The sequence below is a fragment of the Lacerta agilis genome, chromosome 2 (genome assembly GCF_009819535.1).
Source record: "Lacerta agilis isolate rLacAgi1 chromosome 2, rLacAgi1.pri, whole genome shotgun sequence".
NCBI lineage: Eukaryota > Metazoa > Chordata > Lepidosauria > Squamata > Lacertidae > Lacerta > Lacerta agilis.
Genome location: NC_046313.1, coordinates 20,219,979 through 20,236,345, shown reverse-complemented (window position 1 = coordinate 20,236,345; position 16,367 = coordinate 20,219,979). Strand labels below are relative to the sequence as shown.

The window sequence follows — 16,367 nt, the reverse complement described above, 5'->3', positions numbered from 1 at the left end:
AGCATGCGTTGACCATGAACAGTAGAGAATTCCAGAACCGCAGCTCAAACTTGAAATGCAAACAGGTTTGTTATGGATTTTGTGTTGGTTGGTAGATTACTGAAGCCAATGAAAGCTCATGTCTCAATAACCTGGTTAGTCATTAGGGTGCCACAGCAAAAGAAACAAAAAACCACCTGCCATTTAGGCAGCACCTGGAGCCTTTTTCCAGCAAAGCGGGAAAAGCCGTGGCTTCTTCTAGTAACAGCTGCAAACCTGCTTCAGTCCCAGAGGAGCTGTACATCCTCACCCACATTTGGTGTAAGCTGCCTGTTGAACTTTCTGATGCCGCCTTCTGTTGAACCTTTTCATGTAGCTGTTGCCCCTCCAAAGCAGCCCATCTCCTGGCCTCAGGTGCCCTCTGACATGCTCTTGCAGAACTGCCGGCAGCTGTCTTCTCCTGTGGTAGATCTGACCCATCGTTATGTATCTGCTTCCTGCAAAATAGCAAGCATCATGGGTGCCTTCTGGATGTGCGGCAGCGAACATGGTGCAGGGCACATTTTGAGGTTCTGCATTTTACAGTTAACTTGATTATGCAGCTAATTGATGCCTGAGAGGTTGGCATAGCCAACCAAGTCTTCAGCAGTACTGTATTCCATCTTCCTGTTTAAAACCCGAGCTGAGGGACCCCAGCACTCAGGTTTAACTTGCCAAAATGGCATTAGCTGAGGCCAGGGGACCATAACCGCAAGGGCCATTTGTCGTTCATTACTTAATCCCATATGCAACAAGCTCGGTTTGATTAACTCAAGAAGCTTTGGGGAAATAGAAACCTCACACTTAAAAAAAAAAACCACCACCACCAGCAATTGGTGTAATTAAAATCTAAAATACTGTATACACAACTTGAATGGCTTTTGAATGTTGTGGCGGGAATGTTAAGTAGCTCAGTGCAAGAACATCTGCATTGCATGCAGAAGGTTGCAGGTACCGGTATCTATCTCCAGGTAGGAGAGAAATATATCTGAAACACTGGAGAGTTAGTATAAGGCAGCTTCCTGTCTTTCTGGCAGGGTTTCCCAAACTTGGGTCTCCAGCTGTTTTGGGACTAACTCCCATCATCCCTAGCTAACAGGACCAGTCTGAAAACAGCTGGAGAGCCAAGTTCGGAAAACACTGTTGTAAAAGAACTAGGGAAGTTTCTTTAGCAAAAATTAACACACTGTGTCTGCATTTTATTCTTTTCTCTCTCCTTGCCTGGCGTTGCTAACTTGGGCTGAGTTAGAAGAGAAAAGGCTGTGGTACATTACCAAGTTTAAAGTCCGGACAGGGTTTACTGCAGTTCAAGGTATCCACAACCATCATATGAACTCGTAAGAAGAAGCCATCAGGGGTGAAGTACAGGCGATTTATCTTGTACAGTCCATTGCTGCTCACCAACAGTGTCACCAAACTCGTTCCTTTATGAACCATGATGACATCATGAACAATCCCATTCACCACTTTTTAAAAAAGAGAGGAGCACATAATTGATAGCTAGCCGGTACTAATTTTTCAGTTGTTTGAAGCTGCTTATAACACTCTGTAAACTATTTTTCAATATAAGTTCGCTGCACAGTGCTCACCACAACAACAACAAAGCACAAAAACTAATTAAAATGTCAAAGTTAGAACTAATAAAAATAGTAAAAATTTACAATTTGGTAATTCAACAATTCAACAACTGAATACATTATTCATAGTAAAATATGAGGCCAACCTGGGAAAAAGGTATTTTGAATATGTGGATATTAAAAAATGCAGCCTGATAAATTGAAGTCTCTGCAAACCACAAATACAACAGATTTCTGTCTCAATGTGACCTTCCCACCTGCTGAAGAAATGAAGCCATTTTACAGTACCCACGCTGGATAAAGATCTAAGCAGCACTAACATTGCAAAATGTGGGGTAGCGTAGCCCCTAACAAGCAAAGGATTTTAGGTATGCTAAAAACCAGACCATAATATTTGTGATATTTCCATGCAAAAATGACAAAAAAATAGTTGGGGGGAGGCAATGAGATGGGGGAGGCAAAGAGATGGGGGCATTCCACTGAAACCCAGGTGTCCCCGTGGTGTCTTAGGTGGTCAAAAGTAAAGGCATGTCAACTACTACTGAGTACTCTGAAATGTATTTCCATATGTTTTTATATTTCTACTCTGCCCTTTGGGGGTTGACAATAATGTTATCAATGGCATTGATAAAACTAGAACGTTAACATTCGCTGTGGCCAAGTAAGATGGAGGCTTGTGCTAGCCCTGACTCTGGAAGGAGGGACAACACATCTCCTGGGTGCAAAGAAAACTTTTTTTGGAGTGCTAGAAAACAGTTGCTGAAATTGCCCCAAGCCTCAAGTAAGACTTGTCTGTAACCGAAGTATGACCAATTTAGTTGGAGCTGGGTATCTTACCGAATTCGCTGCTGCAGAACGCCTCCACCTCTTCGCGTTCCCTCCTGCAGTCTGTCAGGCACACCTCTGTATTGTCAGCATCTAGAGCAAGAACAAGAGTCCCATGGATATACGGAAAGTTAACACTGAGCAGCTCTGTAGCAGGAAGGGATGGAAGCCCGTCTTAGCCGAGCGACTAAGCAGTGGAACAGACCAGTATGTTAATGGCTCTAAATATACTCGTTTTCCCAGGATGTTCTAGCAGCCACCAAGCTTCCAGTACCTCCTGTTGTGATATCAGAATGTTGACCTGATGCACTAATTGGATTTTTTCTCTCTCTCAAAAACATATTGGAACAAAAAAAATCTCTCATGTGTGCAGATGCATTCAGAAGACCCAAACGTAACAGATCTCACGCAGCAGAGAAACTTGAGTTCAAAAGTGAACTTTAAAGCAGAGCCTTAGCCAGTGTAGGGTGGGGAGGTTTCTAGCCAGGGTTTCTGCCCAGGTTGTAGCCTGGAGAGGAGCATCATTGAGGCTCCCAGCATGTCTGGTCTTTAGCCGGAGAGCTTGAGCTTTGTCCTTCCCCTTTCCCCATGAAGCCAAAGAAGGCTCGTTTACAGAGAGAGGGAGAGTTGGAGAATCTGGAGAGCCTGCAGTGGCTCTCCCCAGTGAAGCAGAAGATAGGATCCCCTGTGGGTGTGAGTAAGAAATTCTGTAGGGACGGAGGGAGGGGTGGGAAGCTGAAGGAAGAGAATCAGTTGGACTGCATGATCCTTAGGGTCCCTTCCTGCCCTACAATTCTATGATTCTACAATCCCTTCAGAACTTTGAATGTGTTTAAATAGCTACATTTGAGTCATTTTACAGACTATACACGATCTACACATGGAAAATCAAGGGGTATGTGAGCATTTTAAGTGATACTAAGATTTTCAGTTGCTTCTTCAGCTTAAGAAACATATTAAGAAATCACTGCAGTGATTTGTTCAGCTTCAGCTTTTCCAGAGCGGGGGCCGTGGGTATTCAGTGCTCATAATACTCCTATAATACTTTCAAATGCCTAACAGAACACTGTTAAAAGGCTGGAACCAAGCATAGACTTTGTTCCTAAACCTTGAGCCCATATTAATTGCCAAATCCATACATTTAATTTGCATATGAACTAAACAATTGCAGCATGATTCTGGTTGGTTTTCCTCCCCCAATGAGTTTTTTTTTTTTTTTTTTGACTTCTTAATTATCTCTTGAATTTCACATAAACGTAAGTTGTTCCTCCATTCGCACATGAGGGAAGCGATTTCCACCGCCTACAGAACTTTGTGGAACATCTTGCTCCAATCTCAATAGTTGCCCGGTCCCTGGGACCAGATATACAAACAGTGCAGGGGGCTGTGGAGAGTAGAAATGTATTATGTACCATGAGCTCTGTTCCATTAACAGAAAAAAACATCAGGATCCAAGCCAGAGTTCGTTTCTCCTGGTAGTATATGTTTTAGAAAACAAGATGAATTTTCAATTGTCTGTTGCAATAACTGTATTTTATACAAAGCTTGTTGCTTGCCAAGACACCTTTGTCAAGAAGCAAATCCCGTGTCATCATGTATTTAACAACTAGTTGTTTTTTCATTGATTTGCTCCATTGTCAGCCTTGCCAATTTCATTCTTTCTCAGACCTTTCGAAGCCATTAGCTTAGTTGGCTGTGTTCAAGCCTTGCATTGTCTGGCAGAAAGCTAGCGGCAAACAAGCACAGCTGCATATATAGATTCTGTGTTTTGTTTTCCTGATGGTTTACCTGTGCAGTCGTTTAAAGGTAAAAGGTAAAGGACCCCCTGGATGGTTAAGTCCAGTCAAAGGCGACTATGGGGTTGTGGCGCTCATCTCGCTCTTCAGGCCAAGGGAGCAGGTGTTTGTCCAGACAGCTTTCTGGGTCATGTGGCCAGCATGACTAAACCGCTTCTAGCGCAATGGGACACCATGACAGAAACCAGAGTGCACAGAAATCGCCATCTAGTGATGTATATTGCATATTGCACTTAAGGCACACTTAAAACGTTTTATTTGCAGTTGGATAGCTGAATCCTAGACAAATAGACAGCTCCTGCTATGCTCCAAAGGCCTGCAAAAATAAATGGGCTTTAAGCATGGGCTTTTCCCTGGAAAAGACCCTGATGTTGGGAAAGATGGAGGGCACAAGGAGAAGGGGACGACAGAGGATGAGATGGTTGGACAGTGTTCTCGAAGCTACTAACATGAGTTTGGCCAAACTGCGGGAGGCAGTGAAGGATAGGCGTGCCTGGCGTGCTCTGGTCCATGGGGTCACGAAGAGTCGGAAACGACTGAACGACTGAACAACAACAACAACAAGCAGACAAATGCATAAGTATGTGGGGAACAATCGGATCTGTACTGGGTTCACACAGCTATTTTGAAATGAAAAGCAGGAAGCGAGTGGCTTGTATACTTACTACTCTGGCTATTTTAAAGCATTGATTTGATCAGCTTTTACTACAGCATTTACTACTGGGACTGGTGAATGCTACCATGGTACGTATTACTTGCGGTGGGATATATTGTGCGTGGTATTTAAATGCTAGGGAAAACGAAGCCATTATTATCCAATAGAATAAACTGAAAATGAATGAGCTGTTTTAAGTGGGAGGTCCGATTAAGGCTCACGATCTTCTGAGCTTTAAAACCTGATTGTAGTATGCTTATTTGGAAGTAGGCGCCAGTAAAATCAGTGGCACTCCCAAGGTAGTGTGGGAGGGTTTAGGATTGCTGCCTAAAGATGTAAATGGACTTAAGGTGAGCAGCACAGCCCTGCTTCCTTACCGTTCTTTGAGACACTGTCGTGATGTGCCAAGCTTGACGCCTGTCTGTTTGTGAGCCAGGAGGGATCGGTGGCATTTCCGAACGAACGGCTGGGCTTGTCATAGGGATTGATCTTGCCAGGCCGATGGAGGCGATCCAAACTTCCAGAACGTTGCCCGGGGCTTGACCCTACGTTCTTGAAAGGGTGAGCTTCCGCCAGCAATCTACCCTGGCGATGGGAATAGGCAGGGGGCCGGAAGTAGGCAGAGATGCTGTTGGCTGCTTTCAGCTGCAGCCTATCCGTGTGCATTCGGTTTGTTTGACTGAAGTTAATGGTGGGGAGAATGCTCTCCTGGCGGCTCTCGGAAGGGAAGCCCTTGGCATCCTGAATGGGCTCTTTCCTTAAACCTGTGTGGTTCTCTACTGAATATTTGACCTTTTTCTTCTTGTCCCGTGACAGCAGGTGCGTCTGTTCAGCTTTCCCTTTTCCCAGGTCTTCTGGAGGCAGCGTCTGGACCTCGGTGTTGCCGCTTCTTAGTGGAGACTTACTCTGGCTTGGTGTGGAGCCGATGGACCCATACATGTCTTTGCTGAACGGCTGGATGGACTTTCCAGCATATGGCAGGGGACCTGCATTTGAGAGAGGGGGGGGTTAAAATGCAACTCGAGCAGCGATCCAAGTTCCACGAGTGCAGCAATCACTCTTCCCTTCTATGGCAAGACCTTAACGTACTATGGGAGAAGACTGTGTTTATTTAAGTTTCCTTGTGGAAGTCAAAGTTGGTGACTAATGGGATGTTAAGAGGGATTCATGGGTGTTCGTGGGATTACCCTGCTCCTTTGCATTTGCCTTAAAGCATTTTACAGACAGTACGTTTGTACACCACTGAAACGGTCCTGCTACCTCTGAAGGATCTGGTAAACCTCCGTGTATAGGGCGGTATATAAATTCAATTAATAATAATAATAAACGCAAATCTTACTAGCAAATCATAAGCAGACCGGCCACTTCTTAGCCTTCCTCTTCCTCCTCCTCTTTCTCCTTGTGTGGTGTATTCTGGTCAGGGACTTCATTGGAACAACAGGACTGAGTGGTAGCTACTACATCAGATCAACTGTCCTCGAGTCTCAGCAGCCACATTTGATTTTGTGCCAGCTTCTAGTTCCTAAAACACTAACCTATCCATGAATGCCAGCGAAGAAACTCGACGACATTTGTCTATTTTCTACTGCCCTAGATCTTCTCTAACCTGGGGTCTCCAGATCAACAACTCCCATCATCCCCCAGGCAGTAGTACCAATGCTCAAGGGTCCTGGAGTTGGACAACTGGGGGGCACAAGACTGGGGGATCCTGTTTAGAGCCTCCATATAACTTTAAATTGCTACTGTGGTGAAACTGTTAGGCTAGCCGAGCATCTTTCCAGTTCAGGCCTCAGCGCTGCAGAACAATGTATTGCGTTGTGTGCTTTAAAAAAAGAAAACCCAGCTGTGGACAAGCGGAAGCATGGAAACCTAGAATTCTTTTCCCCCCTGTTTTCGTTACAAATTAAAAGCACGATTTATAAACAAACTCCTCTCTAAAAAAAGAATGCTGAATGTCCAGGGAGCATCCGGGGAGCAGGGTTCACATTGCATCCTGGTCCGATTGTTCAAAAGTCCCTGACAAACATGGCTATTTGATTTTCCCATCCACAGGAAGCTCTGTTGACAATGTCGTCTGCTCTGCTTAAGCCCTGTCACCAGCTCTGCATACTGATGAATAATTCTTCTACCTAAGATTTAGATCCCCAAGATGCAAAGGCAGTTGTCTGAGGACCCTAAAAACCGAACTTCAATGTCCCAACTGCCGTTTGTTACAAATTACAATCTGATCCTAACTGTGTTTATTCAGAAGCCCCATTCATTGCTTGGATCAATTTCCGAGAAGGAACGCTTAACAGTTCACCTTCAGGAACTTGGAGTTCTGGGATTCTCAGTCTCCAAAACCAACTTAAGCTTTGAAACTGGTTTCTCCACAGTCAAGTTAACTCTCTGCTTGGACATATTAACAACCTTGAATTCAAATTACTGCATACAAGTAATTTCACTCAACCTTCCCACGTAGATAAGCAACTTTATATATACACACACACACACACACAAAATTATAATAGCAGGCAGCCTATTTCTTAACAGGTGAATAGGAGGTAAGTTTATTAGGGGGGGTTGACCTTTTTACTAAGGGAAGTTAAAAAAAAAACCTATGTTGAGCTCTCAGTTGTATTTTGTTACTGCCACAGGATGGCGATATGAAACGGGCAACTTCCTAGACCTGGTTTCATGCCGGTTCCATGGAGAATGAGCTTTCCCACCCGCACCCCAGCAAGATTGTTTGTGGGTTTGTGTGTGGGTGATTGCATTATTCCAACCCTTCTTTCCCACATTTAGATTGTCAACATGAGTCTGACCAAACTGCGGGAGGCAGTGGAAGACAGGAGTGCCTGGCATGCTCTGGTCCATAGGGTCACGAAGAGTCAGACACGACTAAACAACAACAACATACATATTTTACACATAAGATACTCAAACAAATATTCACAACTCCCACTGTTGATTCTGTCTGCTGATTTAACTCCGGTTCTGAAGTCTCTTGCCAGTTGACATCATCATTGACATGCTCCTTTCCCATGACCACAGCTGGTGAGAGTAAAGATTGTCCCAATACCGCCTGGGAAGGCAGAACATTGCCATGAAGGGAGAGGAAAATCCCTTGCAGGCCAAGTGTTGGCTTTTCCATCTAACCATGCCCACATCTCCCCACCCTGCACTCCTTTGATTAAATAGACCCACCATTTCTGTGTTTTAGTCCATCATATGTGATTCCAAGGGGTAGGTTTTCATGTAATGCATTGTGTTTTTATCAGATGGTGCTTACATTAAAATTTTCCTGCCCGTATATTCTCGGGTGCCCCATTTATCATAGAGGAGCTAAGTGTTCATATGCACAAGGGCCAACTGCATGCCATGCAAAAAGGAAAGTTCAGGGTTGCACAGGACTTGGCTACGCGGCTGCAAAGCACAATATACAAATGTGACACTAGATGGTGATGGTGAGCTATGCAAAATTCAATGTATTTTTCAAAACTTTTTTTTTAAAGCATTTTCATGGCTTAAAAAAATATGTTTAGATTTTACCGGTCTCATCCCAGGGTGTTGTTTGAAGGGGTTCTAGTGAATCATATACCTTGCCTTAGTGCAGATGGGGCCTAGGACTCTTCAGTTTTATCACTAAACAGTTGTGGTTTCTCCCAAAGAATCCTGGGAACTGCAGTTTGTTGTGGGTGCTGAGAATTGCTAGGAGACCCCCGTTCCCCCTCACATAGCTACCATTCTCAGGGTAGTTTAACAATCAATCCCTCTTCCCTGAGAACTATGAGAACGGTAGCTCTGTGAGAACAGGGGCCTCTGAACAACTCTCAGCACTTTTAGCAAACCACCATTGCCAAGATACTTTGGGAGAAGCCATGACTGCTTAAAGGAACATGATACTGCTTTAAAAGTACTGGCAGATGGAGCCTTGGATTCAAATCCCTGCTCAGCTCCAAAGACCACTGGGTGAACTTGGGCTGGTCACTTTCGCTCTCAGCGTAACCTGACCTCACAAGGGTTAGGTTAGGTAAAGGTAAAGGGACCCCTGACCATCAGGTCCAGTCGTGTCCGACTCTGGGGTTACAGCGCTCATCTCGCTCTATAGGCCAAGGGAGCCGGCGTTTGTCTGCAGACAGCTTCCGGGTCATGTGGCCAGCATGACAAAGCCGCTTCTGGCGAACCAGAGCAGCGCACGGAAACGCCGTTTACCTTCCCGTTGGAGCGGTCCCTATTTATCTACTTGCACTTTGACGTGCTTTCGAACTGCTAGGTGGGCAGGAGCTGGGACCGAGCAACGGGAGCTCACCCCGTGGCAGGGATTCGAACCACTGACCTTCTGATCAGCAAGCCCTAGACTCTGTGGTTTAACCCACAGCGCCACCTGGTTATACAACTGCAAATAAAACGTTTTGAGTACATTTGAAGTGCAATATACAATGTGACACTAGATGGCGATGGCGAGCCTTATGAAAAATTCGATGTATCTTTTAAAATGCTTATTTTAAAATAAAAAAGCATTTTCAGAACATTTTTTATATGTGTGTTGTTGTTTCGGGAGGTAGCCAATAATGCATGCTGCTTAGAGGTCCTTTGAGGAAAGGCAGGATAAAAAGGCAAATGTTGATCTTTTTTTTATATTTCCAATTGCAGCTCTTCCCCTCTTGTGCAATGACTGCCTCTGCCTGATCTGCTCTAGCTAATTCTGACCTAGAAGAATGTAAGACAGGCATTCTGCTTTATACTTTTATGGATCCCCAGGATCCTTTTTCACTATCAGAAGGAGCCCTGGATCTATGAGTGCTGCTGTCAGGCTTGGGAATATTTCCTGTTGGAGTCCCCCTCCCCGCACAAAACTGATGAACATAGTGCACGAATGCCCAAAGTGTACGATGTATCGTTGTCCTCATTCTAGAATCACACATATTATTTTATATAAAAGCATTTTTAAACTGTGGAATATTAAAATAGTACGGCTTAGCTATGTATAATAGAAGGAGGAGGAGGAGGAGGAGGGGAGGGAGGGAGGGAGGGAGGGAGGGAGGGAGAGAGAGAGAGAGATCTCTGTGTGTGAATAATTTTAATACATTAATTTTAAATAAAATACACATAGGTGACTTGGAGCACAGCCCTCTGCTTTGCATTGTTTATTCCCTGCACTGCTTACATAGAGTTCAATGAGGCTCACTCCCCAGTAAGAATGCAAGTTTAGCCAAGCACAGGGGAGGCAAAAATTTAACTGGGGTGAAGCCGGTTTCAGATTTGTTTGATTCCTCTCTCACTCGAAACGAAAACCTTAATGGGTTGTTTTTGTCACACTGCTTATTGGTGGAAATGCAGGATGTAGAATCCCAAATGGTGGGAGGCTGGAAAGCTTAGAATTAGATGAACCAGTTTGGGAAAGGGCTTTGCACACAAAAGGGCCTAGGTTTTTAAAAAAACCAAAAACTTGGCATCTCCAGGAAGGCTGGGAATGTCCTTCACCTGAAACGCTGGAATCATAGAGTTGGAAGGGACCCTGATGGTCATCCAGTCTAGCCCCCTTGCAAAGCAGAAATATACAGCTGCCCCATACAGGGATCGAACCTGCAACCTTGGCATCATCAGCACCACGTTCTGTATTATGTTTTTATGTGTGTTAGAAGCTGCCTGGAGCGACTGGGACAACCCAGTCAGATGGGCGGGGTACAAATAATAGTATGATAATGATGATGATTTATTAACCAACTGAGCTATTCAGTCAGTGCAGAGAACACTGGGCTAGATGGACCAGTGGTCTCACTCGGTCAAAGGCTGTGTTGCTAGGGAAGGCGTCAAGCAGCTCCTTTGCAAAAAAAAAATTTCTCTCTCTCTTATCTCTCTCTTCTTTTCCCCCTTTCCTCTCCTATCTCTGGAGGCTTAGGATTCGCTGCCTGAGGAACAAATGGTCATAGTCCCTTGAAAGCTTATCCCGTAGGCCACTGTTGCATTAGAGTTGCCATATGTCTGTTTCCCCACTGAACATGTCCGGGATACCAAGGATGAAATTTACCATTGGGGGGGGTGTTTATTTTAAATTGGCAAATTGTCCGGGTTTCCGCAAACAGAACCAAGAAGTGTGTGTGCCCAAAAAAAGCTCAACAACTCTTTGTGTCTGGATTTCTACTTCTTGAAATACGGCAACCCTACAGTGTTGCCTCACCACCACACCAACTGTCATAATTTAGACGCCATGGAAGGGGCAACTTTTATAGATGTCTCTATGCTGCCAGTCCAGAAAAACACAGATACACACACACACACACACACACACACACACACATATATATATATATATATATACACACACACACACACACACACATATATACAGAATTAACATCCCAATCAGGCCAGAGGCTGGTGCACAGTTTTTCTCCCTCAGGCGCGCACACCCTTGTCCCCACAGGGGACCTTCTCCCTCCTCTCCACACACCAGCACCTCTGGGCACAAAGGTTCCTTCCCAAGGCTCAGGGTGGGTGGGGGGTGAGGGTTGCCACCATAGCTGTCAACTTTTCCCTTTTCTTGCAAGGAATCCTATTTGGAATAAGGGAATTTCCCTTTAAAAAGGGGGAAAGTTGACAGCTATGGTTGCCACACGTCCGGAATCTTCCGGAAGCAGCTGGAATACTGCAGTCGGCAGTAGTGTCTGGGTGGAAATCGGGGGTATGTCCGTGAAAATCTGGACGTACGGCAACCTGTGTTGGCGTTTTTGCTGATTTTCCATGAACATTTCTCAAAAACGTCATTCTCAACAACTCTGGAGAATAATAATAATAATAATAATACAGTAATAATAATAAAGCTCAACAGCTTTGGACAATATTAAGAATAATAAAAGCTCAACAACTTTTGGCCAAAATAATGATAGTAATAATAAAAAAGCTAAACAACTTTGGGCTAATAATAATAACAGCTCAACAACTTTGGCCAATAATAACAACAATAATAATAAAGCTTAACAACCTTGAGCAAATTATTATTATTATTATTAATTGCTCAACAACTTTGAGCAATAATAATAATAATAATAATAATAATAATTTAAATAGTGCAACAACTTTGTGCAATAATAATCAGTCCTTTTTTTCTGAGGGGACGCAGGGGTATGCATACCCCTGAACATTTTGTGAATCTTTCTACTTTTGTCCATTTACTGTATTTATTTTTCCTGATTTGAACTACAAAATGGTGATTTTCTTGAGTCAAAATGAGACTACCCCCCTAAACATTTTTTAAGGGGGAAAAAGCACTGTTGATAATAATAAAGCTCAATAATTTTGGGTAATAATAAGAATAATAAAAGCTCAACAACTTTGGCCAGTAATAATAATAGCTCATCAACTATGGCAAATAATAATAATAATAATAATAATAATAATAATAATAAAGCAGCTCCACAACTTTGCTCAGAAAAGCTCCACGACTGTTCTGTGAGGCGAATTCCCTCCGCGTCTGTGGGAAGGGCTGCAGCTGGTGCAGGCGAAAGTTAGGCAGCAGGAAGGGAAGCGCGTGAGTGCGTGTCTGTCCCCGCGGGGCCTCCTCGGCTGCTGGCAACACCTACCTGCCCCAGAGCTGAAGGGGAAGCCCAACGCGAAGCCCAGGAGCCAAAGACCTGGGGATGTCATTGTGAAGGAAATCTTTTTCCAAACTCCAAGGGAGCCAGAGTGTCTCTCTCTCTCTGTCTCTCTCTCTTTTCCTTTCTCTCCCTCTCTCTCTCTCTTTTGGCCCTTCCCCCGTTCATGCTAATGAGAGGCATCCTTAGGGGAAACAGGGAATCAGTCACTCCCTGGAGCAAGACCCAGCTTTTTTTTATTATTATTATTATTATTATTATTATTATTATTATTATTATTATTATTATCGTTTGTTTTATTTACTTATATTTTATTGAAGCATTTCCATTAAAAGAAATACAGAGAAAAAGAAATAAAAGTAAAGGGGAGGGGGAAAGAACAACAAAGATACATATTCTTTTTTTAAAAAAGTGCAAAAACGCACTATGCAACATTCCCACACGTTATTCTAGAAATTTGTATAGTTTTGTTATCCTAGTGCATTTGTATAAAATCCTTCCAGATATAATCATATTTGTCTAAGTGTGCACCCGGAAGCAGTCTGTTCAGAGGTTGCGAGTGATGCCGAAAGGTCAACCCATTGATTAGCGGGTATTGTATCTTTATTTTTCCAATTACGGTAATCAATATCAGTCTCTTGGCCACCTTTAGGGCACAGTTCCCAGGAGCAGCCTGGCTCTGCCACTCCTGTCAAGGAACATCTTCCTCCGATGGCAGCAAGGGCCTGAAATAATCCAGGGAGGGGTGGACAGGGGAAAAAGAGACTAAAATAATCAAGAAAACTGCCAAAGCGCTAAAAAGGATTAACAGAAGCCAAACTGGAATGAATATTAAAATTAACCATAATAATTAATGATTTGCAGAGAAGAAGGAAGATAATCGGAGCCAGTATTCAAACTCGGAAAGAAAATTGGAAATACGGACAGGGGGTGATTAATGGATGCTGAAGAAATATTGAAAGGAGAGAAGAGATCAAATGTGATTCACTGGGAGAGGAAGAAAAATAAGATAAAGAACCATTACCACTCTGGACTAGAATCACAGGGCGTATACAAAAAAAAAAAGGGGGGGGAACAACTGTATCAGAAAGGGTTATCCCACTTCCTCTGAGACCTATGGGAGATCATTTATGGAGATGAAAGGATTTATTAACAGACCAGTGACAGTTTAACAGCCTGCGAGAGATGAATGGAGCCAGATAAGAGTAGAAACATTACTTTTGGAGGATGGGAAGAATGGCAAGAGAAACATCGGGGCTGTGGGATGTACCTCCAGCTGCCAATAACAGAATAAAGACGAGAGAAAATGGAGATATAAGAGCTATCTTGGCAAATAGAGAGAAAACAAAGGGCAAACTAATTGAACTGAGGTTTAGTCGAAAGGAGGAGGAGAATGAAATAGTGGCACCATGCAGAAAGGAGCAAGGGAACGCCACAGGAACTCTCCCCAAACAGACCAAGTGTGGAGACGTTGCTGAACTACAACTCCCATCATCCCTGGCCATTGACCATGCTTGCTGGTGCTGAGGAGAGTGGTTGTTCAGCACCATCTGGAGAGACAAAGATTTTCCCCCCACCCATAGGAGACAACTCCTAAGGGCCGAGGTACCTTCAGGGCTCCCCAATAAAATCCTCCCCCAAGTCAATAGGCATTGCCATTCAAATGGGGTTTGTGTGTGTGCTGCATCTTGTGACTGATTGTGTCCAGCGTTCCTAAGATAGGCAGAGGACCACTTACTTACTTATGGGGCATGATGAAATTGACTTGAGAAGCATTGGGGTCATGGAAACCTCTGGCCTTTTGTACAGCCAGAATGGAGCCCACAGTACAAAGATAAAGAGTTGTTGCTCCATTTCCTTTTGCCTCTGACCCTACACAACACTGGCCTACGACCCCTGGAAGGACCCCTCCAAGAAAATGCAGTTTTATGATGTTTCCGCTCTCTCTCTCTCTCTCTCTCTATATATAATTGTGTGTGTGTGTGTGTGCGTGTGTGTCTCTGTCTGTGTATACACATATATAGCACAACATGAAATCACTACTGAAGTATACCCACAATTGTGGTAGGTCTGAATGGATTAGACCAGTTCCTTTACAGCAGTGTTTCCCAAATGTGGGTCTCCCGATGTTTATCGACTACAATTCCCATCATCCCTGACCACTGGTCTTGCTAGTTTAGGGATGATGGGAGTTGTAGCCCAAAAACAGCAGGAGACCCAAGTTTGGAAAACACTGGTTTAGGATGATGCCTCCCCAGCTGTCATTGGATGCAGGCTGGTTGTGATGACACAAAAGCACTTGGTAGCTGAGTGGATACAAAGGCAGGCCAAAGAGAAAACCCTTTTCTACTGCCCAGCAGAACACAGCTGGCAACAGCTGTGATACTCAGCAGTGTCTGGTTCCTCCCCCTCCGTTTTTTTTTCCATTTGGAGGTGGTGAACTGGCAAATGGAAGGTGATCATCCAGCAGCAGTATGTGAAGATGTGACAATAAAGCAAGTTTGCTTGCTGGATGGGATGGGATGGCAGCTTGAAGGCTGCTGATATCATAGAATCTTAGAATCTTAAGAGTTGGAAGGGACCCAAGGGTCATCTAGTCCAACCCTCTGCAATACAGGAATCTCAGCTAAAGCATCCATGACAGATGACCATTCAACCTCTGCTTAAAAACCACCGAGAAGGAAGGAGAGTCCGTAATATGATTAGTATTATAGAATGGGACATCCCTATTTTCACCGGAGAAATGTTGGAAGCTATGAGCTTCTAGGGCCTGGGGTCCCTTTGCCCCTCCCTCCATTAAATATTAGAGGGGGCTGGGTCCCCCCCAAAAGTTGATGGACACTGCCATTCAAATAGTGTGCGTGTCAGGTGATCACTTAAGTGGGGCGGGGCTCCCCCCCCAAAAAAAAAACATTTTATTCAAGTTGGCAGCCCTGGTTCTAGGTCTTGCTAAAGGACGCAGCTCTGCATATACATGGTCCCAAGAGAAGTCGGCAAGGTAAATACGCGAGCAGGTTGCGAAGAAAAACAAACACTGGTATTTGCTTGCACAATGGCGTTCTAGATTCATAATGCTGCTGCAGCCTCAAGTCCCACATTCTCCGGGCGCCAGATCGCGTTGTGTTTAGGTAGGATGCGCGCGATCACCACCCGGCCTGATTAGACTTCTCCCTCGTTTTCGTGCAAACGAGAGCTTGCAAGCCCTTGCTGTACGTTCCGCAGCTTCGGCCCACAGACCTCTGCGCCCGCGTCCAGCAGGGAACGGCGCGACTGCTTTGCAAAAGCGTGCAGCAACAGCGGCTCAGAAATCCATTCGCCGAACTGCTTGCAAGCGCTTTGTGAATTTTGAAAGCCTCGCCGCAAAAACGAGGAACGACCCAGATGGGACTCGAACCCACAATCCCCAGCTCCGGAGGCTGATGCCTTATCCATTAGGCCACTGGGTCACCTGGCAAGAACGGCTGAGCGCCGCATTCTAAGGGCCCCGCCCGGGCATCCGTGGCTCCGCCCATTCCGCGTCCATCCTCCCTCTCCTGACTTCGTCTTCCGCCCCTGAGACAATAAGCCACGCCCTCCCTGTGTACTGCTCGCTTCGCGCTTTGCACGGGCTTTAACTACCCCCCCAGCCGCAGGCTTTACTGCGCATGTCAGGCTACGCTAGCTTGGCCGTGGTACGGCGTCGACTCACGTGAGGGACTTGTCAACATGTGGAAGGTCTCCCGCTTGACCCCGCGGTCCCCGGGACTAGATATTTCGGGATGATTTTCACAAGCGACGTGTGTAATCTGGCTTTGCATTATCCAAGTCTGTAGACCTGCAGTCGGTTCGATATACGTCCGGGATTCCCCGGGCATAAAGCTGCCGCAAGGGATATGCGCGCAGGGGATGCTTTGTGTCCGGTGAAATCCGGGTATATGGC

General features: G+C 44.8%; 1 protein-coding gene and 1 non-coding gene across 2 annotated transcripts; both read right to left on the bottom strand.

Moving 5' to 3' along the window:
* Window positions 1-219: 219 nt before the first annotated feature.
* Window positions 220-15,880, bottom strand: C2H17orf58 (chromosome 2 C17orf58 homolog). The gene is given in 8 exon segments (XM_033135922.1): window positions 220-476; window positions 1,293-1,484; window positions 2,433-2,513; window positions 5,249-5,857; window positions 12,437-12,610; window positions 12,613-12,661; window positions 13,719-13,724; window positions 15,662-15,880. Coding segments are annotated over 8 exon segments (1,521 nt in total). The 3' UTR covers window positions 220-285.
* Window positions 15,822-15,894, bottom strand: TRNAR-CCG. Its single transcript has one exon. It is a non-coding gene; the product is annotated as a tRNA-Arg (tRNA).
* Between the last annotated feature and the right edge of the window lie 473 nt (window positions 15,895-16,367).